The sequence below is a fragment of the Lathamus discolor genome, chromosome 5 (genome assembly GCF_037157495.1).
Source record: "Lathamus discolor isolate bLatDis1 chromosome 5, bLatDis1.hap1, whole genome shotgun sequence".
Classification (NCBI taxonomy): Eukaryota; Metazoa; Chordata; class Aves; order Psittaciformes; family Psittacidae; genus Lathamus; species Lathamus discolor.
This window is the reverse complement of record NC_088888.1, coordinates 120,539,727-120,566,519: the sequence shown is the minus strand read 5'-3', so window position 1 is coordinate 120,566,519 and position 26,793 is coordinate 120,539,727. Positions and strand designations below refer to the sequence as shown.

Sequence of the window (26,793 nt, the reverse complement as noted above, 5' to 3'; positions counted from 1 at the left end):
GGAGGGCAAGCATGTGGCCTTTTGGGTTTTCTCCCCTTTCTGAGTTCCAGCCCCAGCTTTAGTTCACATTATAATATTCCATCATTTTATTACAAAGCTGCCTCCAAAGCTCGGTAAGGGATATGTCAAACAGAGCAAAAAGGGAGAGTCAGAACGCATGAGGCCTTCTGACACTGATGGGAAACAAACGGTGGAACCAGTGATGTCAGTGACAGTGAACAATGAAACCAAGGCTTTTGGGGTTTTTTTTATTCCTCCTTAGAAATGAACACTGAATTTCCACAATAAGATTTTCAAAACCTTCCTGCAGTGGCCTCTGCCTGCTTCCAGTAACATTGCTATACCTGCAGCAGAAGTGAGACACATGAAGAGCCACCCTTAGTTTTACCCAAGATGAGATTAGTAGTCTTACCTCCTCTGCCTGCTTGCTCACTTAGGGAAAGGTCACTCTGTAGTATGAAAGTATCCCTTTGTTCTTTACAGGGCAAAATTTCTCCTGAATTCAGTGGGGATTTGGATTGTTCAGCAGATCCTGTACATCTCTGTATCCTCATCATAAGCAGAGTGAATAATGCCAAGATTTATCTGTCTGAAGGGTGTTCATGAAAACTGAGTTGGGCCACTAGGATCTTCCCAAGTGTCGTGGTTTAAACCCAGGACACCAAGTGAAGGGTTAATGCTTCAATTATTCAAGTTTCTCCTTTGCACGTGGCTGCAAATCCGACAAACTCTGCAGGTAGCATCACCCTTCACTTGCCACTGTCAGCAAATGAATCCAGGTGAAAACTGGACTCACAGCTTCGGCTGGGTGCAGTTGGTGCAGTCTGGTGAAGGCAGTAGGGCTACAAGGATTTGCACCAGCCAAGAGTCTGACCTATACCTGATGTACATACGTAACAGTGTCTCATTGCAGAGGGGTTTTATGTCACTTAAACAGCAGGATTTCCCCAATTTTGCTTTGCTATTCAGTTCTTTCTAAGCATGTAGGCAGTAGGAGCTTAGAGGACTCTCAGTTGTAAAGTAATAGCATATAGTCTTTAAGGGAATGACACTATGTCCACAAGAAAGCAAGATTTAATCTCCACAATCTACACTGTAGTTTCTCTAACAGTGAGCAAGAACTATCTTTCACATTTTAAATTTCTCCATTGTGATAGTGGTTTGCTGTGAACATTTTAGTTTATTGTTTCATTTTAACACCTGAGTTACTTCCAGGCATGTAAGTTAATATTAGCATTTGATGCAAAACACCTTTAAGTTTCTATGTTGGTCTTCTATAAAGGCCCATCTTTAATCACAACTCTTAGTAGAGCAGCTTTCCTTAAGACCCTAAGAAAATACAGAAACACCTGTAACATTTGCATTAAGTACATTCTTCAGCAAGTCATCTCCTACAGACTACTTCTTCTCAGTCAGGATTGCAGGATGACGCCCAAAGAGTGAACACAGTTGTTTTTTGTCTGGTAGCCCACTTCCTGTACAACAGGCAACACACTAGGCAATAATCTTCAGACCTAAATCTTGGAAGACAGTGCTTGATGTCTTCGTATCAGAGTCCTGCCAATTTCTTCTACTCTCCGGCACCCTGGAGGGGAAGTTAATATCAGTTGAAAGCCCTGCTTTTCCATCCCACTCTATGCCTTTTCCTGTCCCATAGAAATCTACATTCTGTTAGATGAAATCCGCACCTTAGTGACTGAGGATTTTCCACTACTTTTCTATGGATTTATTGTTCTCCTTGTGAAAAAGATCTTTTATTGCTTTTAGCTTATCTGCTTAGGTCCCATCTATAAGACAGGGATAACAAGTTTTCTTCCCATTTCTCCATAGACTGTTTATACTGCAAACATTTGCATCTCCTTCATGTAAGTTACTATAGCATCTTGCCCAGGGCAAATAAAAGCAATGAGAAAGTGTGATTACTGAGGGGAAATGTTGATGTCTCACCTGTCAGTGCCATTGCCAGGCGAAACTCTTCCTTCAGCATCTGGAGAACCTCTTTTGCTCCTTCTTCACCCTAAGAGATTAGGAGACAATATGTACTATTATGTGTACATATAGCTCATGTGTGTAAATACAGACATGCATACTGTGACAACAAAGTTTTATGCACAACCTTAACTCCTAAGTACTTGTCATAGCAAGTTCTAAATCGGATGGTCTGGATACACACAGACACACTCTGGTACCATCACACACACACTCCTGTGTGCACACATACACATTTGTGCATACACTGAGCTTAAACAGGGAGTCTAGGTATCTACAAACATAAAATTGAGGTTTTTCTGACTTACTTGATAAACCAAGCCCCAGATGAGAGGTCTTCCAATGAACACAGCTCTGGCACCAAGAGCAAGGGCTTTGAGAACGTCTGTGCCTTTTCTTACACCACCATCTAGGAACACCTCCACCTTCCCCTCTACAGCCTCAACGATTTCAGGCAAGACATCAATCTAAAAGAGTAAAACAGGAATACAGCTTGTCTGCTTCCGTAGCCCTATTTATTTTGTGAATGAATTCTTACATGTAGGATCCAAGCTTTAAAGAAGCTAAATGAACAGTTGCATGCCTAACTGTACGCACAAATAGCACAGCTTTGTATTGAAGAACAGCAGTGACTTAGCATGTTAGCAGATATACACAAAGGTCAAATTTATTTGGAGAGTCACATAAATAGAATGAGTATCAGCAGGGTCACATAAAATGACCATCTGATCCTATGACATGTATGTGCATAAGCCAGTATCAGATACTTGTGAAGTACACAAGAAACAGCAAGCACAGAGGCCTTTTCTTTGTATTAACACACACCCCCCCCCCCCCAAACATCCAGTGTTCATCAGCTTGGGGATGAAACTGAATCACTGTCACCTTTAAATAACCATCTTTGCTTTCTTGTTTACACTTATTATTCATTTATACTAAGGACCAGCAAGCATCCAGGAGCCCAGAGGCAGGTATTATACCCAAAGACATGGAGTAAGAGAAAGATGTGCCCCAAAGAACTTAGAGTTGGCTTAAAACTTTTAATGAATGTATTATTCTTTTTGGAAATGCATCTTGATAACAGAATAAATCTGCAGGAGACTTCATAGGAGAAAAAAAGCCAGCTTTCCTCTGAATTTTGATCTAGGTGGGAAATGCTTTCTTTTACTGCACTTGTATGTTACTTGCACTGAGCTCTTCTAATCCCCTACAGTAGTGCTAAAGTTAAGGGCAGAAAGGATTTTTACTGTTCCTAAGTTACAAGTGACGAGGGAGTTAAGCAACATGTTCACACCAGGCAAGAGGTCCCAATGAAGAGATGAGCCTCCTGAATTCAAACCTCAAGCATTAGTTACAGGGCAACTGTTCCCATAATGCCTAAATAGTTCCTATTCATGAAAATCAGGAAAGACGCAAAACTGGAAGCCAAATACTAAGGAGACTGGAAACAGTGTATGGTAGTAAGACAAAAGGCCCACAAATTCACGTCTTTCAAAGACGGATGTAATTCATTTCCTTTCTAATGGATGAAAAATGACCAGGAGATGGGGGGGAAGCAGACTTGAAAGTGCAGTTTGTTTTTAGATTTGGATTAACATTTTCTTGAAGTTTGGCACTTGCTGTGATTTTTTTCCCCTCCCTTTGGTTTTGCTCTCTTTGCCAAACATATTTGGGATCTATTTCCATATACAGAGACCACTTTCTACATCCTGACAAACCGTACTGACATTAAAGTGCTGTAATAGCTAAAGTATGATGCAAACCATAATTAAAACATCGATTTCCTCAATGTGTAACTGGACACTGGAAATATTAACCAGCTTGGGTTCAGCTCACGTTCTGAAAAGCCATGGAATTAAAGCAAATTATTATGGTTTTAAAGCAGAAACATGTAGCATGATCTGATATAGATATTTCCATTGTGAGAAGTAGTGTCTTTGTACGATGAAACCCAGTGAATACATCAGCTTTAATAGTGCCTTCTCCTCTGCACTGTGGTGTTGCAAAGGAACATCTCATAACAGATAGTTTGAACAGAATGTTCTACTGATTTTGGCAAAAATATCATGTTTATTGAGCTTTCTCATTCCTCACAATAATGTTTTTAACATCCTTATACATCCTCCTTGTTGGATTAGCTCGTATATAGACTTGCCCAAGATTTTCAAATACTCTAATTGAAATTGGGGCATATATTCTCAGAAGGTGGTAAGAAGATAAAGAGAACAGAAGCTGAAGGTAAAATTTCATTTTCAGAAGGTTTAGGGACCCACACTCTGAAAATTCAGTTCCCCTTAAGGTATCTGGTACTGAATAGCTGCAACTCTCCAGCAGCACTAAATCATATCTGAAAAAGAAAAATCTCAGTCTTTCTTTTGAAACTGGAGAATTCCTGACATCAGGAAGTCTCTTTTCCTACTGATTCCCAGGAGTAGTTGGAGACAGCCAGGCAAGAGCATCTCAGAGGATAATGCCTCAACTCAGAGGTCAATGCCTCAACTTCATTAACCATTTAGAAAACCATTTGTGCTGGTGTTTGGCTTCCCAATGCAGGGCTTGGGTGCTGAAGAACCAGCCAACACAACCAGACAATCACTGGGTATATGAGAAGACCTCTGAAAGTCAGTGGGTGAAGGAAATCAGCTGGAGAAATCCATGCTTGAGGACGGATTCAAGTATACATCCAGTCCTTGATGAGAGAGCAGAGAGAAGTGCTCTGGGCACTGCAGGGGGAACATGCCAGTGGGACAGCAGAGATGAGCAGATAAGGTTTCATGTGCAAACACTCAGCAGTGAAAAAAGGTTTACCTGTCCCCCTCTCCCTTCAGAGAACCATCATGGAAAACAGTTTTTCATCAAGGACACATTAGGAATACTGAAACAGTCACAACCGGGCTTTGATTCTCCTCCCTTTCATTCTCTTTTCACTTATGCAGCTTTCCGACACCAAATGGAGCAAGATGAGTGATGACTGGAATTTTGAGGGTTTTCCTTCAGCCTGAACACATACTTTTTCATTTTCCTTTACTTCTTTCTGTTCTGCCAGAGGAGGACTTCTCAAATCCCTTTCACCTTTGGAAAAGGCACGGGGTAGCACGACAAGGAAAAGGAAAGGGAAAAAATAACGTAATTTAACCACTCTGTACCTTTTCCAAAGGTAAAAATGTTTGAAAAGAGAAAAAGGGAGAGTTTCATTCTGCCTTTAGCTGTTTGGTAACCCTGTAATTTTTCAGAAGCCTCTGAAGAATATTAAAGGGGAAAAACAACCTCCAATGTGCTGCAGATGGCAACAAGGGGTTTTCAGAAGAGGATAAGAAAGGAGAAATAGATGAGGAGACTGGAAACAAAAATCCTTAAACTCTTTCCAATTTCTAAAGCTTTAACTGACAGTAAAGCTCTGTCTGAAACAGCTCTAGATTTCCATGCAGGGTGCTGCAGCCAAGGACAGGGTGCTCAGGTAGCTTGAAGAAACAGGCACACATCAACCCTCCTGTGTTTTACTGTCTGATCTGACCAAGGGGAGGCTGTGTCTAACAGTATGATGTGACATACATAGAGAAAAGGAGAAAGATTACTGTTTGTGGGTTAAAGGCATATATCACGTATTTACAGGTTTTTCTTCCAGCTACCATGTGTTCAGAGAAGCAACTAAGAAGCTAAAAGGTAGAGAAAACCAGAGACTACTGGTGTGTATCGGCACCTGTACTTACAGTTGCAGGGACCCCATCAAGTTGGCGTGCCCCATGATTTGACACCAGGATACCATTTACCCCAATCTTTACAGCTTCCTTAGCATCATCAGCTGGAAGACAAACAGACACAATATGCCCTTCCATAACTGGGAGCATTGACACCATGATGAGGGAAAGTTTGGCATCACTAAAAAACACATTGCCAGGTAATGCAAAGCCACTTTAGGGCTTCACCCTTCCAAAGCCCCATCTCAACACAGAAAAAAGTTTTATCTCTAAGAAATAAGACCAGAAAAGTAGTTTGAAATGTGGGAGCAGAATATTTGATCGCTTTGGATTAGCAGCCACTTTAGTTTCAAGCCTTTATTTTCTCTACCACATTCTGGAACTCATCACTAAGAAATTTATTTTGCTGAATGATTTTCTCCAAGGCAAAATTATTGGCATGATTACAACAATAATCCATACTTAATGAAACCACTACACTGTGCTAAGTGCTCTTTTGACAGAATGGAAATCCAGCTTTCCTTGAAGTTGTATACAGTTTACAGGCACAAGCAAGAGAGCAAATTCCATCTTCCTGGTTGCGTCTGATTTCAGACATAACTGATGCCATACCAGCTGACCAACTTACACATTTAGTAAGTTCTGGTCCCTACCAGGGACCATCAAGGTAGATACACCCTGTAGCACAGCCATACAAAACATCTGGTACTTATTTAAGCAGCTGCTTCTGCAAGTGTCTTTGTTGCTGGGTTCCTAACCATGCATGGAGAAGGCTTTTTTTACTTCTGATTGTTTTGAGTCTCTTGTGGCACATCTTCCATTTAACAAGCACAGAAATACAAATGTAGATCCCACCATATTCCATATCAGCAAAGTGGACGGTTTCCACTAAAAAGTAATGCAATTCAAAGCAATTCTACAGAAACTTCCCCAGCACCAGCACTTTCCCTGTGCAAAGGGGCACCTCGCCTACCCCACAGGAAGCAGCAGAGCTACACACCCCTGAGGATTCCTTTTGCGACAATAGGCAGCGAGGTCAGCCCTCGAAGCCATTTGATGTCCTCCCAGTTGACACTTGCATCGATTGCCTCAGCTACATACACAGCTAATCCACTGTTTTCTCCAAAGTCTTTCCCCGAGGAGAATGCCAGGTCACTGCTGGAGAAGTTCTTTAATCTAAAATGACAAAATATATAGAAAAACAGGCTGAGAAAGATTCAGTGTAGCCACGGATCAGTGCCTAATGCCAGCATTCAGTTTAGCTGTGTTAAAGGTTTGCTGTATGGGAGGGCAGGAGCAAAAAAGCCCATCCCAGCATGTCAGATTACAGTCTTTAGTAAGCCAAACCTTTGGCTGGCAAAGCCTTTGGTACCATTGATACAGCTTTCTCCAGCCCAAGGCAACTGTCCTGGTGCTTCCAAAAGAAACAGGATAAAGTCCAAAATCTAAAGGTTCAGCATCAAATCCACAACCAGGAGGAAAAGTCAACAGTGAGAGTACTAATGTGGGCTCAAGGTTCTGTCCTCCCATGCGACTTTTGAGCATGACACTTTGCCACTCCTTTTGCCTCAGTCCCCCATCATAAAACAGGAACAACATTATCTGCCAGGAGAAATGCACCAGAGGTTGTGGGAGTAAAGCAGTACAGGCTGGATTTAAGAAGATAACATCAATCTTGCTTGCCACAACCCAGGACCCACTGAAAAGTAGAGGTTCAGCTGTACTCACCAGCAAAAATCCCCTTTGCTGTCATGCAGAACAGTTGGGTTTGTTTTGGGTTTTGCTTTTTTACCCCCCAAATCCAGGGGTTTCAGCTACTGGAGGAATAAGGGATTGGGTAGGTGGGAAGGGAGAAGGAGGGAGGGAAATTTCGTTAAGCTCCATGAATTAGGTGGATCTGCATGAAGCTTTGCAAGGATTTCTGAATTTTCATCTCTGATAACATCCAGCCAGTTCCCCTCATGTTTTCTTTTTTGTATGTTTCCTTGTAAAATGTAGGAGGGGTGGAAATTAAGTTTATATGAAAACATTAGCTATTATTTGCTCTTTAGCACCAAATCAATCTCCTAGGTTCTAGGAATGAGTGGTAAGGGACAGCCCCTGCACCAAAGACTTCACAGACTTACTACACAAACCAGGAAAAGGAGGGTAAATAGAGTAATTCAGGCTGTGCTTGTATTAGAAAGCTGAAGCAGCTCCAAGTGCTCACAAGCATTAAACCACCATGAGCAACACAAGTAGTACCAAGGACACCCATGTCCCACACGAGGCTGATCGCTCTGTTCTTTGGAAACTCTCTTGTTCCACATTGTGCTGTTTTATGCTCATATTCCACATTCTGGGACATGCACTGGGGTTTGTGCATGGAAACTGGCTGGTTTCAGTGCTGATTTCATGCCTGCAACAAGCTTTTCTGTTCAGCTCCAGGCCCAGAAGAAAATGAGAAAGGGCTCTCAGCAAGATCCAGCTTTTCAGCTGTTGGTTTGTGGAAGGTGGGGTGCCCAGAGGAAAACAGAACCGTGGATAAGATTATATAAATAACTGTTGTTTTTCTTGGCCTGTGAAATGCAGATCAACACTTGGATGAATGTTGCCTTACATACGTTTCCGAGCACAATGGCACCTTGTTGTTGCTTTGAGAACTTTGTTGAAAACCTGAAGCCAAGAAAAAGTTATCACATAACTGAGCGGAGGAGAGTTCCACCGCCGGCTCGGCAACAAAACACTGCCCAAGTGTCACTCTGAAACCTGAAGGGATTCATTAGAACCTTCAAAGATTACTCCAACTTCGTGTGATTTAATGTGGTTCACTCAAACAAAACCTTGTTAGGGTTTGGTCAGGTTGGGTCAAAGGGTTTCAGAAATGCTCTGTTACTTTTCTCAAACATTTCTGGGTTGACTTGCATTCAAAATCTCTTTAACCTCACACGTTAAAATGGTGCTACCCCTAAAAGAAGCTATGTAAAGAATTATTCCAGACTTTTTTAGGTGAAATGACTGTTATCAACAGTGTTTTGTCGATCACAGATCTATAGCAGAATTACTACATGGGGCATACGCATACCAGACCAGCGTGCTACATTTTAACATTAGATGTATGAGGGATATTTTGATTTATGATGCTTTCCTCATAAGGCTATACTTAAACACAGAAATCATAGACAGAGATAAGCTTGCTCTGTCAAACTTCATCATACCATCTATGCTTCAAGTACAAGCATACGGGTATATCCAACACCTCAGGCTCTGGAGGTTTTCTTGCCTGTGTGATGAAGAATTAGATTGATTCCAGAGTCCCATGGCTTACCTTCCATTTGAATATTATGAAAAAGAAGAGAGACCTCAGGATGTGATATTATATTTCTTGCTCTACACGTTATGTATAGTAAGTATATAGTATAGCATGACAGTCTTAGGAGACGTAGGAAGAGCATTTCAGATCCATTGATAATATTCAAAACCTGGACTCAAATCAAAGTTAATCTGTTTCAAAATATGTTCAGTTATTCTTTGGGGCTTCCTTCCATTCTTGTGTTCATTCTCAGGCTCTGAATAAGAGCAAACACAGCACTCTGAGTACATGCTGAGGCGACTGCAGTCACTACCAAGACTTACTTGCAAGATACTCACAAGACTTTTAGCTCCATTTTGTAAACCCAAGTCCTGGATATCCCGTCCACTACGTACTTTCCCAGCCAGCCTGTGGCTGCTAATACTATGCCAGCACTTGAGCATAGAGAAGTTATGGCTGCCCCATCCCTGGCAATGTTCAAGGCCAGGCTGGATGGGGCTTGCAGCAACCTGCTCTAGCGGAAAGTGTCCCTGCCCATGGCAGGGATTTGGAACTGGATGAGCTTTGAGGTCCCTTCTAACCTGAACCACATGCCCATCTCCCACATCTCACCAGTGAACATGTACCTGAGGTGGGGAGGGAGCTGGAACTTGTTGCGCACATCATCGAAGCGCCTGCCAAGGAATGGCGTGTCCACCGTCACGAAGATCCCTTTGTATCCTGCTTGCTCCGCACGCTTCACAAGGGATTTAGTAACCTCACGGTCCTTGTACACATAGAGCTGCAGCCAGCGAAGGCCTGATGGAGCTGCTTCAGCCACTTCTTCAATGGAAGAGGTGGCCCAGGAGCTCAGCATCATCCCTATCCCCATTGCTTGGCAAGCTGGAGGAAGGAACACAAGGTTATGTTTGAGATTATCCAAGCTTCTCTGAGCAGGAGTACTTGGCTCATCAGAGCATCTCAGTGTTTGTGATCTCACACTGCCTTCCTCAGTGTTAATGAGCTTTCAGCCTTGCAGGGATAACTGTTAGTAACTGCACTGATAGCAGTTACTAACAGTGGTGAGCTGCTGTGAGCCTTCTCTGTTTTATTCTCTGTGTTTAAAGGCAAATTCCTAGTGACTGCCGTCTGCACAGTGGGATGATCCCTGCTCCAGTGCTGGAAATAAGAGATATTGTAATCAAACTAAGCCTAACCCTTATTAATAATTCTTTATCCTAAGAAGAGCCTGTTTGTAAGCCCTGAGTATCTGGCTATTGTTTGTCAGACATTTTTGCACATAAGTTTAAGGACCTACGTGCACAGTTTTAAATGATCTAAAGAAAAAAATACGTGGATTTAAGGCTTCCAGCTTTCTGAGCACTGCCACATTGCTGCTGATTGGTGTTTTGGATCTGTCATTCTCAACATTGCTCTTCAGTGCTCCTCACCACCATCACAAACACACCCCCCCGAGCATTCTGATCACCACATTTTGGCTGCTTTGTCCCACCCCCAGAATGTTTACTAGCATTAAACCTATGCTTCTTGAAGTGCTGTTCTAGTAAATGCCTGTTTTCATCCCTACAGAGAGTTTCAGGGCTTAATAAAACAGGAGGACACAGTCCAACAGACAACCTTATTTAAAAACTTGAGGGTGAAGCTCCAATGTTCTTTGCTTGAACACTTTTGCTCTGACTTATGGCCTGACGGAGAGGAGCCCACATCCATTGTGTGATCCCACACATAAAGTTAACACTTCTGCTGATAAAAAGGAGAAGTTCTTATCTCACAGGAATGGGGTAGACACACCCCGAGTGACAGTCTCCATCCAGAATACCCCAAAAGTAAGTAGAGAGATGAGCACGTACAATAGAAAAGCGGTCCCTGAAGTCTCCAATGAAGCCAAAGCAATGGCTGATCATGCCCAGTGTGTTTTGGCCTCTCCTTTACCTTCGAAAGGCTGTGGAATGGAATCACTGTCGAGGCATGGGCAGCCCCATGGTTAAATGTCACTGAACAATCCGAGATGGGGTCAAGCAGCCAGAGGCTCTGTGCCGGCCACCTCCCTGGGGGTGATTTCCAACCCAGGCTGCACTGCATACCAGCTAACCTCATACAGCCGTATCTTTATGAATCTATCACTTATTCTTCTTGGAGTAATCTGTCACTTCATGTAAAATAAAGGAAAACACACTGTAAAACTCAAAAATATCATAGAAAACCTTATTTTTCTTGGTCTACCGCAGTATGCATATTTGTAATGTAAATGGAGCTCTGTTTCTAAACGTCATCTCCAGCCCATCGAGGAATTAAAAAGTGGTCTTTATGACAACATTTTATTAAATAAGGATTACAAGTCTCTTAGAGTGGAAACTTATGAACAGCTTATTCAAACAAATTGGTTACACCCTCCCAGGGCCACCAGGCAGCTTTCAATCAATGCAAATACTGAAGCAATGACCCAAAACTCTGCATTGCATCCTTTTCATTCCTTCCCTTAAAATTACTGAAAATAGTTCCTTCTCCCAGATCAAGTACCTAGAAATGAGCTGCTGCTGAAGAGCCGATGCTTACCAAATGCCCTTCTCTCTACAGCTACCTGAAAGGAAGATGGAGCCAGGAGGTGGCTAGTCTCTTCTCCCAAGTAACAAGTGATAGGACAAGCTGCATCAGGGGAGGTTTGTATTAGATATTAGGAACAATTCCTTCTGAAAGGGTGCTCAGGCATTGAAACAGGCTGCCTAGGGCAGTGCTGGAGTCACCGTCCCTGCAAGTGTTCACACACCGTGGAGACGAGTTGCTCAGTGCCATGGGTTAGTGGTGACCTTGGCAGTGCTGGGGAACAGTTGGACTTGATGATCTTAAAGGTCTTTTCCAACCTACTTGATTCTGTGATTCTAAAGTCTTGTTAAAATCAGCTGTGGTGGGTTATTGCAAATCCTGAAGTAATTTGCTAAATCCAGTCCATCAAGTGATGCTAAGAAGCAAGGGATCCGCATTCCTGTTGCTCTGTCAAATATAAGTTCATGAATGAGAGGGAGAGTTGCTAACCCAGCAATTGCAAACCCGTTAGATCAGATAAGGGGGAAATGTAAATGTTATGGTTCACTCTGCCTTTGGGTAGCCATTTATTTCCATTCTTCCTTTTATCCTCAACCTCTATAGCCCTACAGACACAAGCAGCAAAAATTAGAACAGGAACTACACAGTAAAATCTATTGGGTGAACAAAAGGTTTAAAACACAATAGAACACCGTACTCTTTCAACTGCATACGTAGCAATAGAAAAATAATGCTTTCATCTCATTTAAGATTAGATTTCAGTGGTTTGGTTCAATCAGAGTTCAAGTATCCCAGACTGGGTTATGGCACCGTCACGAAGGCACACTCACAGCATTCCCCTGCCCTGTAGTTATCAATCTGGTCCAGCGCCAGCTCAACACGTGTAGCTTGGATCCATGTGGTCAAATGCAAAGTTCACACACACAAAAGCTTTCCAAGCTTTAGAGATTCCAGGTTTGGTTGATCTGTGCTTTATCTTGATCATTTCAAAGCTTATTTTGACAGTTTTCTAGGTTTTCAAACACATGATACATCAGTCTGAAGTGTTGCCAGGTTCTATTTTTTCTTCCTACCTCAAATCAGGTTTTGCTAAAAATATCCTCCACTTCTTGCATATTTAGCTACAGTGGAAGAAAACAGAAGCAATTCATTTCCTCCAGCAACTATATTTTACACTTCAAGTTTCGGGTGCTGCAAATACCTCTGTTTATTATTGTAAATCAGTGCTACTAGATCCGTATTCCCACAGGATGCTCTTGCAGCAACGTGTGACATTTGCCAGAGTTTAAACATTGGATTTTTGTAAACCAGCCTTTCCTCATGCCATTTTACATTGCTTTTAGTCCTTCTTTCCTCCCCCCAGGTCTTCTTTTAACCCAAAGCATTGCTCAAAGCATTCATTTGCCTTTGCAGGCTCTCACTCAGGTCAGTGATAATGCAGCAAGCATGGCAGTAGCCACATACAAGAGGCTGGGGAAGTTTTCCATGTCAGGATGATAAAGCTTTGAGTTATTTGTTCCCCACCTTGTTTCAGGGCCAGATGCAGCTAGAATTGGGGTTCCTAGCAAAGGGAAGCTTCACAGCCTTTGCTCCATGTGTAAAGAAGTTTCTCAGTCCCACTGGTACCTCCTTGCACTTAGCCCAGGGAAGCCACAAGCAAGGTCGTACCTTCTCACCACGGAACACAGACCTCAGTAGAATGGGGCTTTCCTCATTCTTAGAGAACTCAGATGTAGTATTTTACGTAGCAACAAATCAAGTGGATCTTGGGACAGGACCCACTTGGGAATCTGCAGGAGAACAGAGTGATAATCCTTTTTAGCCCCTTTTTCATACTGAAACCTCAGTCTCATCTGATAGGACATCACTAACTGGTTTAGGAAGGTATGGAGTTTGTCCCTGTGGGCAACCCAGCAGCAGCATACTTCATGGGAGAACACTGGAGAAGAGCCCAGTTCTTGCATATTTATCCAGCCTACCTTGTTTGGGAATGGGAACTTCCCATTTTTCTCTAACTGTGCAAATTCCCATCATTTCCCTTTAAGGGACATCTCAGAAGCATGCAGCCCAACTGCCCCATTGTGGTCATTCTTCCTGAGTCCACCAGTGAATCCACTGCCCCAGGTTAGGGGCCAGAGGACATTACTTGGAACCAGCGTGTTGTCCTTTTGGCACGGTGGTATTTCTCAAGAGACGTAGCTACGTTCTTGGAGCTGCATCTCCTAAGAAACAGACTTGTTTAAAGTACTCAACATTTCTCTCTTGACGAACCACGGTTGACTGAGAAATCCCCTGCCTGGCCTTTCCTCACTCACCCCTTACAAAACACTGCGTGTGAGTTGTGCTTATGATTCTTGTGTTGACACAACACATTGTGTCAGCTGTGCAGGAAGGCTGGAGGCAGCAGGGAAAGATATACGTGGCCAGGATGGATCTGGCTGGTCTGAGGAGGGCTGTTGTGCCAGACTGCCTGCGTACACTTGCATCAGAAAGTCCCCTGGCCATGATGGTCTCCGAGGGGAGTCAGGGGCAGGTCAGTCCAGGCTATTCCGTCCCACGTGAACATTGTCCTCTCAAGGACTCTAAAGTAGCCATACCTTAAAATTAACATTTTTGGGGAGCAGCACATGGGTAACAGTGAAACTCTCCTGTGAGGACAGGCTGAGAGAGCTGGGCTTGTTCAGCCTGGAGTGGAGAAGGCTTCTTAAGGGGACACCTTGTAACAGCCTTCCAATATGTAAAGGGGCTGACAAGAAATCTGGAGGAGGGCTTTGGACCTCTAGTGACAGGACAAGGGGGAATGGCTTTAACCTGACAGAGGGGAGACAGAGAATAGACATTAGGAAGAAGTTATTCACTACGGGGTGCTGAGGCACTGGAACAGGGTGCCCAGAGAAGCTGCGGCTGCCCCATCCCTGGCAGTGTCCAAGGCCAGGTTGGACATAGGAGCTTGGGGCAAACTGCTCTAGTGGAAGGTGCCCCTGCCCGTGGCAGGAGGTTGGAACTCAGTGAGCTTTAAGGTGCCTTCCAATCCAAACCAGTCTGGGATTCTATGAAACATGGGTACAAAGTCCTGCTATTTTCACTGTGGCTGAGCACCAATAGCAGCAGATTGCAAAATCCCTCCTTCATAGTCACAGGCATGTGCAATGAGCACAAGGAAACTGCTCATTGCTCAACAGCATCAGAGCAAACAAGAAGCACATTATAAGTCTGTTAAGAGCCAAAGGAACAAAGGTGTTCCTTTCTAGTGGAAATAAAGCTGCCAGTAACTCAACTAAAAAGCTTTTCAGTCAATGTTCCTGTTCTCCATTTGGCAAAGCAAATGGTGCTGTCACATCGCAGGTGGTGGTGAAACACTTCTTGCATCAGCAGTAACTCAGAGAGTTATCTAGGAGCAACTGCAGAGGGTAAATATCAAAACATCGCATCTGAGCAACCCCCAGTCAAAGCTTTCAAAAGATCAGGCCAAGAAAGCAGTCAGGCTGTTCCACCTGACCTTCAGCAAGTCACAGAAGTCGGGTATTGCAATACTGCTTCTGGGCTAAACCATGAGAACATGAGGTGATGGGTCAGTGGGATAGCAGTGTGTAATGAGCAGCAACATAATCAGAATAGAAATCTCCGTAAGACAAGCCTGCAAATCTGATTATCACTGATTAAGGTTTCAAAAAGTTGCTATTTCTTGCTGAGCAGCTGGTACAAGAGAGTCTGCTTTGGTGTTCCTGAAAGCGGGTCCTATTTACAGAAACACTTGCAGGCAGTGCTGCCTGAATAGAAAACTCCAGGGAGACCTTATTGCAGCCTTTCAGTTCTTAAGAGGGGCCTATAAGAAAGATGGGGAGAAACTTTGTATCAGGGTCTGTTATAGGACGAGGGGTGATGGTTTTAAACTAAAAGAGGGGAGATTCAGGCTGGATGTGAGGAAGATTTATTCTTTACAATGAGGGTGGTAAAACACTGGCACAGGTTGCCCAGAGAGGTGGTGGATGCCCCATCCCTGGGGATGTTCATGACCAGGCTGCATGTGATTCCAGGCAACCTGATCTAGTTGGAGATATCCCTGCTTATTGCAGGGGGTTGGACCAGATGAGCTTTGAAGGTCCCTTCCAACCCAAACTATTCTGTGATTCTATGATTCTAAGACAACACAGAGATCACGCAGAATGAAGTTGGGATGGCAAATGAATAGTGAATCTTTTGATGGACAAGCAAGAAAAAACTAAGTCATGTAGAATCAGAAGAGCCCTGTTGCAAAGTGTTTAGGGAGCAGCCCTTTGCTCTTTAATGGTGGCTGAGATTATTCATCAAATTTGGCGAATATTTTTAGTTAAAGAGGTCGAAATTGGAGTGGGAAGGAGAACAAAAATTCGCCTAAGTCAAAATGTCATGCGTGGATATTTTCAACATGGAAATGTTTCCTGCTGAGCTTACACGTTTGTCTCAAAACAGAGCTCTGGTGAAAAGCATTAATAGGAAAATGAAGTAAAACTTTGTGTTTGGGATCATATTAAACATTTCAGTGAATCCAAAACAATTTTCCTCCCAGTTTTTCAGTTTCTACTGAACAGAAAATCCATTCTTTGGGAAATTGCAATATAAACTGATGAATTATAACTAAAATGCTTGGGAATATACTTGAAGACAGACCTGGGAAAAGTGGGACAACCGCCAAGGTCCATGAAATCGTGTCAAGCACAAGAGAGCTTCCTCCATGGGGTCTCCTGGTCCACTTGTATACGTCAAAGGGAACTGAGGAGCAACCTCGTTACAGCCTATGTGGACAACAGCTTTTCTTTTTGCTGTTTTATATCTAGCAAATAGAAGTATAACTAAATCCAACATCTGGATTTGAAGCTGTGCATGTTCTGACCAGGGCTACAGCTTATTCTGCTCAGAGTGGAGTTAGATAACCTTTGGAATGAGTTGTGTTGTGTTGGATGGCCTGTCACCAGCAGCTTTTAAACTTACAATTGAACAGTTTTACCCCCAAAAAGGTTCTTTACTAATGAAACAGAATTGTCGATGAAGGTGTGTTTAAGGGGAGCTGCCAGACTTTGCCCTGTTTTGGGTAAGATGCACATCCCTCTCTACCAGCTTGGTTGCTGTGGGAGAGCATCCCTCGAGGAGCAGCTGCCCTGGCTGGAGGGAGCTGCTAAAACTCCTTGCCCCAAAGTGGGGCCTGGGACTTTTACCTTACCTAATGAGAGACACCATGAGATGCTCTTGTCCCTAGAGAGGACATTTGTGCTGCCACATGTGGGCAAAGCTGCTGGAAGAACAGAGAATTTAAAGCAAAACTCTGGTACTGAAGGGAATTCCTTGGCAGGACCAGGAGTCTCACAATACAAAGAGGAAGAGGGTTGGGACTGGATGAACTTTACGGTCCCTTCCAACCAAACCATTCTATGATTCTATGAAACATGGATCCTTTTCCAGGATTATCATAACAGCAGTATCACAGTTTAAGACAAGTTGGATGTTTCAAGTCCCCCGATCCAAAATGTCCCAAGTTTAAGGGAACCTTTAAGCCAAATGTGTAATTTATGGCTAATCCCTGTCATCTTAGAAGGTCAAACCAAATGCTTGGCACTGAACACCCCACTCCACCTCTAACAGAGCACAAAACTGAAGCATGTTTTTGCTACAAGAAGCACTGCTGCAATGCAGAAGCTGTGACTTGAATTACTGTCAACTCTGAAAGCAATGAAAAGTTTCCCAGCTCCAATAGACAATTTCTTCAATGCCACATTCAAACCATTGCCGATTCACCAAGCTCTCCCAGCTGGAAACCCCAAACACATTAAATGAAATAATCCTACCTTAAAATATGAAAATATAAGTGCACAAAAGTCACGAAGTTCCAAACTTATCTACCACAGCCATAACTCAGCCCTGTAGTCAGCCTCATCATACCACTTGACTTCGTATCATTGTGGATTTATGCTTTAAAATGTGGCCAGGCTGTGCCATTGGTGGGAAGTTTTGCTAAGGAACATCCTGAATTTTGTGTGTTTCAAATCTGGCTCTTAACGTTGCATTAATACATTTGCACTGAACAGTAGAATGCTTCAGAGTTCCCACCCAGCATAATCTGGGCCAGAAATAATGCACAAGAACAGCCAAAGCCCACCAGATGCCACTTCACAAACCAATTCAAGGTATTCGAGCTCCATCGTGTGGAACATGCCGGCACATACAACAGGGAAAAAGTCGGGCTTCCTAATAAACCTCTTGGGAAGAGGGGGAAAACGTGTCCAAACGTACTATGAGAAGGAAGAACTGTGCTTTTACAGAGATTGCTGCTGGAGTTGTGCTGCCCATCACGGTGCACACCGCAGCAATGGGGCTTTTTAATGGCTATTGTGTCCAGCTCGCACTGCAGGGCAGGTAATGAGACTCGCTTCACACCATCATTTGCTGCATTGTTCATGGAAACGCTGTTAGAGGAACAGCTCAGCCACTCACAGGATTTATTAATTGCTTTTAATATTGCTCATTTAGGCTTTGCACCCCTTTTCATTCAGCGCTAGAGCACTGACATGCACAGCGCTGTGCTGTTCCCATGCAACAGGCACACCCTGTGACCTCTTTCTTACGCTTCGTGTCATTCTGCAGCTGGTTAAAGGAGCAGGAAACAGTTTCACATCTGAATTGTGGTTAACAGCCCATTTCTTGCAGCCTTTTAGGCAACACCTTTTTGCAGCATCTAGCCCAAAGAGGCCCTTATCTCACTGGTTCTCCGGGATGCTCTCAAAGGGCTCTTTTCAAAACAAGGATTTAGATTAAAATAAGGCTTAGATTAGACATTAGGCAGAAATTCTTCACTATGAGGGTGCTGAGGCACTGGCCCAGGGTGCCCAGAGAAGCTGTGGCTGCCCCATCCCTGGCAGTGTTCAAGGCCAGGTTGGACACAGGGGCTTGGAGCAAGCTGCTCTAATGGAAGGTGTCCCTGCCTGTGGCAGGGGGTTGGAACTGGATGAGCTTTAAGGTCCCTTCCAACACAAGCCAGTCTGTGATTCTATGAAGTGTATTTCCCAGATAAGCAATTTCTAGAAGCAGTGCTATAACAGGAAGAATGTTGCTGTGACAATATATAGAGTTATATTCATAGAATGTAGAGAAAAATATGTAAATAGATGCAGTTTTCAATTTTTTTGTGTTACAAATGATTCCCTTCTTACACACTGCATTTCTCCTCTCTGTTCCATAATGAAAGAGAACCTCCACACAAAACAGTCAATGGAAAAGAGTAAAGAAACAACCAAAAATCAACAGATTACTCCGAGCAGCAGCTCAAACCCATCTTGGCCACAGCATCAAGAAACCCACCCAGGCTTCACAGCCGGCAGCCCAGCATCACTCTGCTCATCTCTGCCTCAGTGCAGGGGGCTTTGCCTTTGCTCACCTTTAGCAGTTGCTGTCTCTCCATCAGCGTGAGCCATGCGCTGCATAGCGGTGGCTCCGACACAGACCGGCATGCTGATCCTCTGCCCCAGCACTGAGGTGGACAGGTCCATCACCGACACGTCCCTGAGCACACGGGGGTACAGCTTCCATCTGTCACAATAGAAGAGGATAAAAAGCATCATTGAGGTTATTTACAGTTCCTAATGGGCAAGAGCAAATATTTCCTGATGTCAGGAGAAACATGGTGAAAGCTGTGATGGGGCTGGAGCAGAACCTCATTGAGTGACCCAGAGCTGCAGCAGGACCCACCGAACACACAAAGCAGGAGGGATGAAAGTCTGTGGAGGCTGAAAGAGGTGAAGAGCCTTTGAACACTATTAGCTGGTATCATTTGAAAGACAAGACAGGAGCTGCAAAATATTCAGCTTCATGGTTAAGTCTCAGCCTCCCCAAAAGCCTCAGGGCAGATCTGTATGGCAGAGGGTGTACAGGAACAGAAGTCACCAGCCTCCCTCAGTTATTCCTTCTATGGAGTAGGGAGCCAAAAGACACAGGATTTAGGTGTAAAACCAGCCTGGCCAGCATGCTTAGCCCTCCCTGTCCCCATGCTATGGGTCTTAGCAGTGAGACTACTCAGAAACAAGCTGCCACATGGGACATGGGTGGCCAGGGTGGCTGCCCTGACTTCTCCCAGCTCAAGGGGTGTGGAAATCCACTGCACCACATCTCTGCTGGCGCAGACACTGAGCTGCTTTGCTTGGAGAGATCCTGTGCCCAGCAGTCCCCAGCCACTGTGCACATAATCCCTGGGACGTGCCGCAGGGACTCCAGACTTCCAGGAAAAGACCAAATGTGGGCACTGTAATTTGGTGCAGGAATAGACCAAGCAGCACAACTGCTTTCCCAACAGGGCAAATTACAATCTAGCCCTTGAATGATGTGGCCCAGCATTGGCTCAACCCTTCCCAACCATGCTTTGCCTTCAGCGTGTCCACCAGAAACCACATCAGCCCAGAGCTGGGCTTGATTCTCCCCTGGGGTCTTCAACCTGGGTACAAATAGAAGCTGACACCAAAACAAAAACACACTTAAATACAATTTATTGCAGTCAGGCTGGACATCGCGTGCTTGCATACACAGAAATTTATCCCTTCTTTGACCCCACAAAACATCATTACAAGAGGATTGAAATCTCTCTTACGGGCTCAATTAGATGACATTGCAATATCCAGCCCTTTATTAATAGGGTTGCACTGGGGATCCCTGTATAACTGGATCTTTTTCTCCCCATCCAGGAGATGCTGTACATCCAGGCCACTGTTGCAACAAGCCACAAGAGGGTGTGCACAAACACTGTACAGGCCAAACACTATACAGGCAGTAGCAGGGTGCACATTCATCTCTCACTGAGGAATCCCTCCCTTTGGAAGGAATCTGATGGCCATTGGATTTTTATTACAGAAAATAATCAGAAACTTAAGCTCTAGTGTTGCTGAACCTCTACCTGCTCAGCACTATACTGACATTACTGTTAGGATAGGTACAGCAACCAGAGGCACCGTTACTCTCAGACTGCCGCAAAAGCGAGCAGTGGTCAGCTCGAGCTCACATATCAAACTGACAAGCTGGAAAAGAGAAAAAGACAAGGCAGAATCTCTTCATTTCATAGAAAGATCAAGAGATGTTTCCACAAGAAAGCCTGGGGCAGAGCCAGGACGAGACCCAAGAGCACAGGGCTGCGCCAGCTCTCCAGGAAGCGCTCCCCCGGGAGGAGACAGATAGTTATGATGCTTGGAAGGAGATGTGTGTCTGTGGGAGTCAGCTGTGTCATTCAATGCCAAGACACACACTGCACGTATGCCTCCTCAGGCGTGTTTTCATGCTATTGTATGGCTTTGTTGTTTCTCAGGGGAGGGTGGGACTAAGAAAATATGACTTTTTCCTCCCCCCTTTCTTCCTAGTTTTCATTCCAAAGGCTTTCTCTCAGCTCCAAGGCATCTTTTAGCTGAGAAAAGCAACACAAGGAGCAAAAATCCTCCCAATAGAGTGTGCAAGAAAAATGATGCTGTTTCAAGCAGCATCCTTCCCACTCACCATTATGTGCCATCAAATTACTCCATCTATGAGCTTTTTGGGGTCCTCTGGCACATGAGCCCCAAATTTTTAATGTAAATGTCTCTTCCAATGTCTTCTGTGGCTTCTCTTCCCCTTGCACCTTATCAGGTTGCATCCTCTTGACCAACATCAGGCAATACTTGTAAACTGAGTATTTACTAGGTCTCACGAAAATACTACCTTAGTCTTATACTCTTGAATGAAAACCTGATCTTGCTGTGGGAACAGAGGTGTTTGCAGCTGAGTTTACTGGACATGTGAGGCACTTTCTGGACAATCCCAAGGGAGACACCCCTAACAGCCACAAACCAACCCCAAAAGCTGTATTCCCAGTAACCAGGGCACCGGTCATTCCACTGCCAAACACAGCTGAGCCTGTGAGTGAAAACATTCCCTGGATATCCTGTAACAAACCTGCATTTTTGTAGTCATCCTCATCTCATCACCCCCTTTTTTATCCAGCCTGGTCCACACTCATGTGCTGCAATCAACAATCCCAAGTGGTTCATCTTTCTTCCCAGCTGGAAGCGGGGCGATGTCACAGCATGGGGAAAGGAGTAAGCACCCCTGATTTAGGCAGCTTTGGCTAAATGCTGTTTTAGAAGCAGGATGAAAGGGAATGGGAGGGATTAGTGTCTTGGAATGTTTTTTTCCCCCTCCATGCTCAAACAAATCAGATTGACTTCTGGCTGAGGTTATCTACAGTTGGGTGAGAGGGAAGGGCTCGCTGCTTGCCAGAGTGCCTTTCAGCTGTGAAAAATGACGTTTTCAAACCACACCACCTTTCCAAGCAGCTCTTCTTGTTTCTTTCTGAGCCCCTACCAAGCCATCCCTTCTTGCCGCATCACAAGCAGCATGCCTGGGAGAGGGTGCAGTCTCCATCCCAACTCCAACCCACTTTGCTGCCTTCCCGTGGCAAGGGGCAGACGCCAGCGCTGTGCCAGGGTAACCAACACCTCCTTTTGCCTGAGGAAGATCGATTTTCTCTCCCAGAAAACCCTCTTGCCATCCACACGACGACTCTTCATGTCCGAGGTGAAAGACATCACAGCAATCTAACTTGTTATCACAAGCATTCCTTTCCTTTTCTCCCCCCTACAACTTCACATGCGTGTTTGACCCCAATCGCATTCTCAGCCTTCCTTTTTTAGCCAATATTTCAATTATTTATGTGCCCAGTCATTTGAACACCCTGAACACCGAGCTAGAACATGATGTGTTTGCAGAGGACACGCACCGATGCTGTCACTGATGAATATGACAACAAAACAGATCTCCTCCAAAGGCCACCGGGGAGGCAGTACATGTCAAGGTGGATTAGCAGGAGCATGTTCCTACACACACAGACATTAACATGCTGAGGGGAGATTTCAGATTGATTCCTTCAATACCAGCAAGCTAAAGGCGTCCTGACCTTGTCATAAAATCTATTCGCCGTTCAAGCCCCTCACTTCCTTGACAACTTGAGAGTGAAATTAACAGCCAGACGGCACGGGGCTGGAAGGACATGCAATGGTTTGGGAAGCAGAGCAAATGCAAGGTGAATGCAGTCAGATGCCATAGGGAGTAACGTGTGCTCTGACATCCCAGATCATCTTTTCTTGTCTTAATGCCTCACTTATGCCAGCACCATCTCCGGTATGAGTAAAAGATGATTGCCTTAGCAGGAGCACACCAATGTTGATATGTGAGCTCCAGCTCTTCCCTCACTCCCAGAAGAACTGGAAGCTGGGAGAGGATTACAAAACACCGGCCTTTTGCAGCCATTTCATACTCTGGAGTCTGATTACAGGTTCAGAGTGCTTTGACCTCCTGTGCTGACAAAGGCCAGGATATTCAGTTTATAGAATCACAGAATGGTTTGGGTTGGAAAGGACCTTAAGATCATCCAGTTCCAACCCTACTGCCATGGGCAGGGACATCTCTAATGAGAACAAATTGCACTGCTCCAAAAATTGCACTGGCAAGACATATTACAGCATCCATCAACACAACCATTCATTTGCTAGATTAGCTCCTAATAATAATCTGTTTCTCTATGAATACAACCATTCAGTTGCCAAAAATATAAAGAGCTCATAAACAAACCCAACACTGATTTTCCCCCCAAATACAATCCATCCCAGCAGTCTTGTTCAACCAAATCATCTTGGGTGAACACAGCCCATACCAAAAAGGTATGGGCTAACAATTCATGCTCCTGATCACTTTGGTGCTTTCTTTTCTGTGTAAGCGCAAACATTTATACATATATCTGTAAAAACTTAAATAAACTCTAAGTGTTTGTAATCAGGCTGCAGCTTGGCTTCTGGGAGTGGAAATCAATGGGAAATGAAGCTGAACGTATTTGTTTCTGTCACAGAGTCTCGAGTCATCTGACTTTGTGATCTCTGTGGCTTGGCGTGTAAAGTCCATCTTACTTTCTATTTACCCACAGGCTGTGCTCAGGAACAGGGAGGAAAACCAGTAACGTGCAGAGGGACTATGTGAGAGTCAGTGAGCAGCAGTCCTGCATCCTGCACAGTCAGGCCATGCTTCTGCCAACAGCATCAAAGAACAAAAGATTGCAGAAGCTGCTTTTGTCAAGCAGGTCTCTATAAACCAAAACACCATAAAGACTTCATACCAGGGCTTCACCTTTTCTAGATGTGCTGCCAGGAAGCCATTGCAAGCACGCTCTAATGAACCGTTAATGGCAGCATCCAATGCTCAGAAACCAGGAACCCACCATCCCATGTTGTGCCTCAGCAGGGACAAGTGGGAACCACTGTAGCTGTCAACATATAGTCCATGGGGGCCAGTGCTCAACGTGCCTCCTAAGAGGTTCATGAGCTCATTACAGGGGTCACCTTTGCAGAGGAAGGTCTATCTGGCTGCAGGCAGCAAGTGCACACAAGTGCTTCATGGAAATACTTCAGATGGGTACAGGAAGGTACTAGAAACATTGAGAATCATTTAACTTACATTTCTGAGTGCTACATAAGGGCTGTTTTTGAACTCTGACCACTTTTGCTACCATTTCCCTCTGTCTATGGACAGATAAAAGAGCACAGCTGTCCATGAAGCCCTGCATCCTTTCCACTTCATATCAGCAAAGCTGGCAAGCCCCAACAGATGACTCGAGCTGCAATGCCCATCATCAAGGGGAGAGCTGTGCTGGCCCTGCAGAAGGAAGGGGACCATGTGTTTTAACAGGGCAGCTGTGCTTCAGGCTGCCACTGATCCGCTGGGTGACCATCAGCACATGACCATGCTTTCCTGTGCTTTGGTGGGCACCCAGAAAGAGATGTGGATGTAGAGCAACGGAAAGGTAACAAAGCAAAGCTTTGACTTCAGCATTTCTACCCCATAACCTCTCTCTTTGGCTGTCAGCAAGTTCAGTTCTTTGATGATTTAATAGAGTAAACTCATTGTCAAGTCTTTCAGATTTTATTAACTGGCCTTTGGAAGATGTTTAAATGGCCCAAAGCTCCTGAGGAAATCAGATCTCGTTTTCTTTATGACAAATATACAAAAGGAAGGGGAGCAAAGACGGGAACACAGCTCCCACCCCCTTCCTACCTTCACTGCTGCGGAGCAGGAACCCAGCATCAAGGGCCTTTAAGTCACACCAGGACCTGGCAAATTTAGTGTCTGAGGCTGTTCAAGGCACTGCTGATTGGTATCTCCTTCTTTTCCAGGCTGTCTGCAAGCTCTGCAGTTCTGAATGCCTGAAACTGGAGGCTCCTATTGAAAACAGGGTAGGAGATGCCAGATGAGGTGAGCCTGAAACCCACAGGTGTCCAGCCTGATGCAAGGCAGTCTTATCATGAGAGGAACCTGCCTTTGTGGTGGGAAACACATTCAGAGATGTTCCCACCATGAACATCTAGCTCTGCTAATACCAACACAGCAAGTGGATATACACAGCTTGTTGAGAGCCTGTCTCCAGGCAGTTTGGATCCAACTTAATCAGGATTAACTAGCATTTAGTAGTAAAAAGTTCACTACTTGTACAGTTTATTGCTTCTGAGCACTTCCTTTGAGTGTTCCTTTCCTTAACATCTCATTTTGGTTTTATGAGGGCAAGTAACATCATAGCAGCATCTGGAAGCATTAAAAAACTAAACTAAAAAAATAAGATTAGATAAGCACTACTACATCCCTTCCTGCTCCTACTCAGTCCTCAAAGCCAGAGCAGTCTCTGAGCAGCTTGAGGGATTTCCAGTCCATGATGGCAGCTGCTGCATTGAGCTATGAGGTCTCTAATAAGGGGTCACAGTGGAGATCAGTTTTCTTCTTTGCCTGACATTGCAAAGCTTTTCTATACGTGTCCTTAAAATTAAGATTCCAAGCTGGTTTCTGGGATCTGACCTTTGAAATCCACCTGAATGAATTAACCACCAAGTTTCTACGGCCTTAAAGGTGTGAGGCATTTCCAGCTGAACTGCTCACAGCCTATGGAAAGGCAACCAGCAGCGAATAAGATTGCTGCTCTGCAGCAGAAAAGCAAAGTGGGGATGGAGAACAACTAAAGATAAATCAGAAAACTCCTGTTTTGGTTTATTAGACTCAGAGGGATTAAAGACAAAACTTTCAGAGATTAGCAAAGCAAGCGCAGGGGGTTAAATGTCTGCACCAACACAGCGCCTGAAGGAAAGAGAAGCCAACATGGGCTGAAGCAGCTTAACTGGGCTCAGCTGGGCTGAGGCCACCAGACTCCAGCCACCTTCTTCCCTCTGCAGTGCTCAGGCTGATGCTCTGGGGGCTGGGCAGCAGTGGAGATGAAGAGGATGGGGAACCAATGTGAGCTTTGACCATCTTCTACTGAATCCAACAGCAAATGCTGGCTGAATTTGTGTTGAGCTTGTGCTTGAGACAAAGGCTGACCCGAGCCCAGGCTTTGACAACAGTTCAGGGGCTCAGTGAGAACTGGTTTATCATAATTCCCATCATTTACAGCATTTCCTGGTGAAGTGCTGAGCTTCTGCTGGACTCCCCGCTCAGCACAGCCTGGCCACCCAGGACCGAGCCCTGCCTTTCACGGCTCGCTCTGGAGCTGGGATGTGCAACTCCTGTCTGCTAGGGGATGCGGCTCTGATCCCACAGTGCTGCACAAGCACTTACAAGGGGAGGCTGTGCACTAATCCAGGTTGGGAAGAAAGAGGAAAAGGCAAAACTGACTCCGGAGCTGAAAGGTACAACCCCACCATAAGAACCCCTTCTTTGCATTATAGCCCCCAGTGTAGAAATCACAGCTTCGTCAGCTGATTAAATACTGGAGCCAAAGGACTCTTTAGAGAATTGATGTTAACAAGTGAAACAAAACGCAGCTAAAGCTAAAAAGATACTAATGGTTTTTAGGGACTGCTTTTGGACAGAAAATACTAGGCGAAGGAGTGGAAGAGGAGACAATTGTTCACCAAATGAATTCTGTAAGTGTACTTTTTGCTCAAAAAGAAAGAAGTTGCAGAAAAATTGAGTTTTGTTCACACAGAAATCTCATATTGCATCACATTTAACTGATAAAGCAGAATTTACACCCCCTGCATCCCACCCCAGCCCAAATCCTCCTCCTACCTTGAAAATGCTGCTACGTTATCTGCTAGTGTTTCTTGGTCATCTGCTCCAGAGCGGTAATAATCATACACTGATTTGGGGAGGAATTTTGCAGCATACTCCTCAAAGTCAGCAACACAAACCAGCTTTCCGGACATGCCTGCAGACCTCCCAGGGTTACTGTAGTCCTACTTCCCTCTCTTTTCA

The 26,793-nt window shown here is 44.5% G+C and overlaps 1 protein-coding gene across 1 annotated transcript; it reads right to left on the bottom strand.

Moving 5' to 3' along the window:
- Positions 1-234: 234 nt before the first annotated feature.
- Positions 235-26,793, bottom strand: HAO1 (hydroxyacid oxidase 1). The gene is made up of 8 exons (XM_065682359.1): positions 26,608-26,793; positions 18,932-19,083; positions 9,606-9,861; positions 6,688-6,863; positions 5,700-5,791; positions 2,298-2,456; positions 1,948-2,017; positions 235-1,585 (listed from the first exon to the last, which is right to left on the bottom strand). The coding sequence occupies exons 1-8, from the start codon at positions 26,742-26,744 to the stop codon at positions 1,515-1,517; spliced, it is 1,113 nt and encodes a 370-aa protein (XP_065538431.1). The 5' UTR covers positions 26,745-26,793; the 3' UTR covers positions 235-1,514.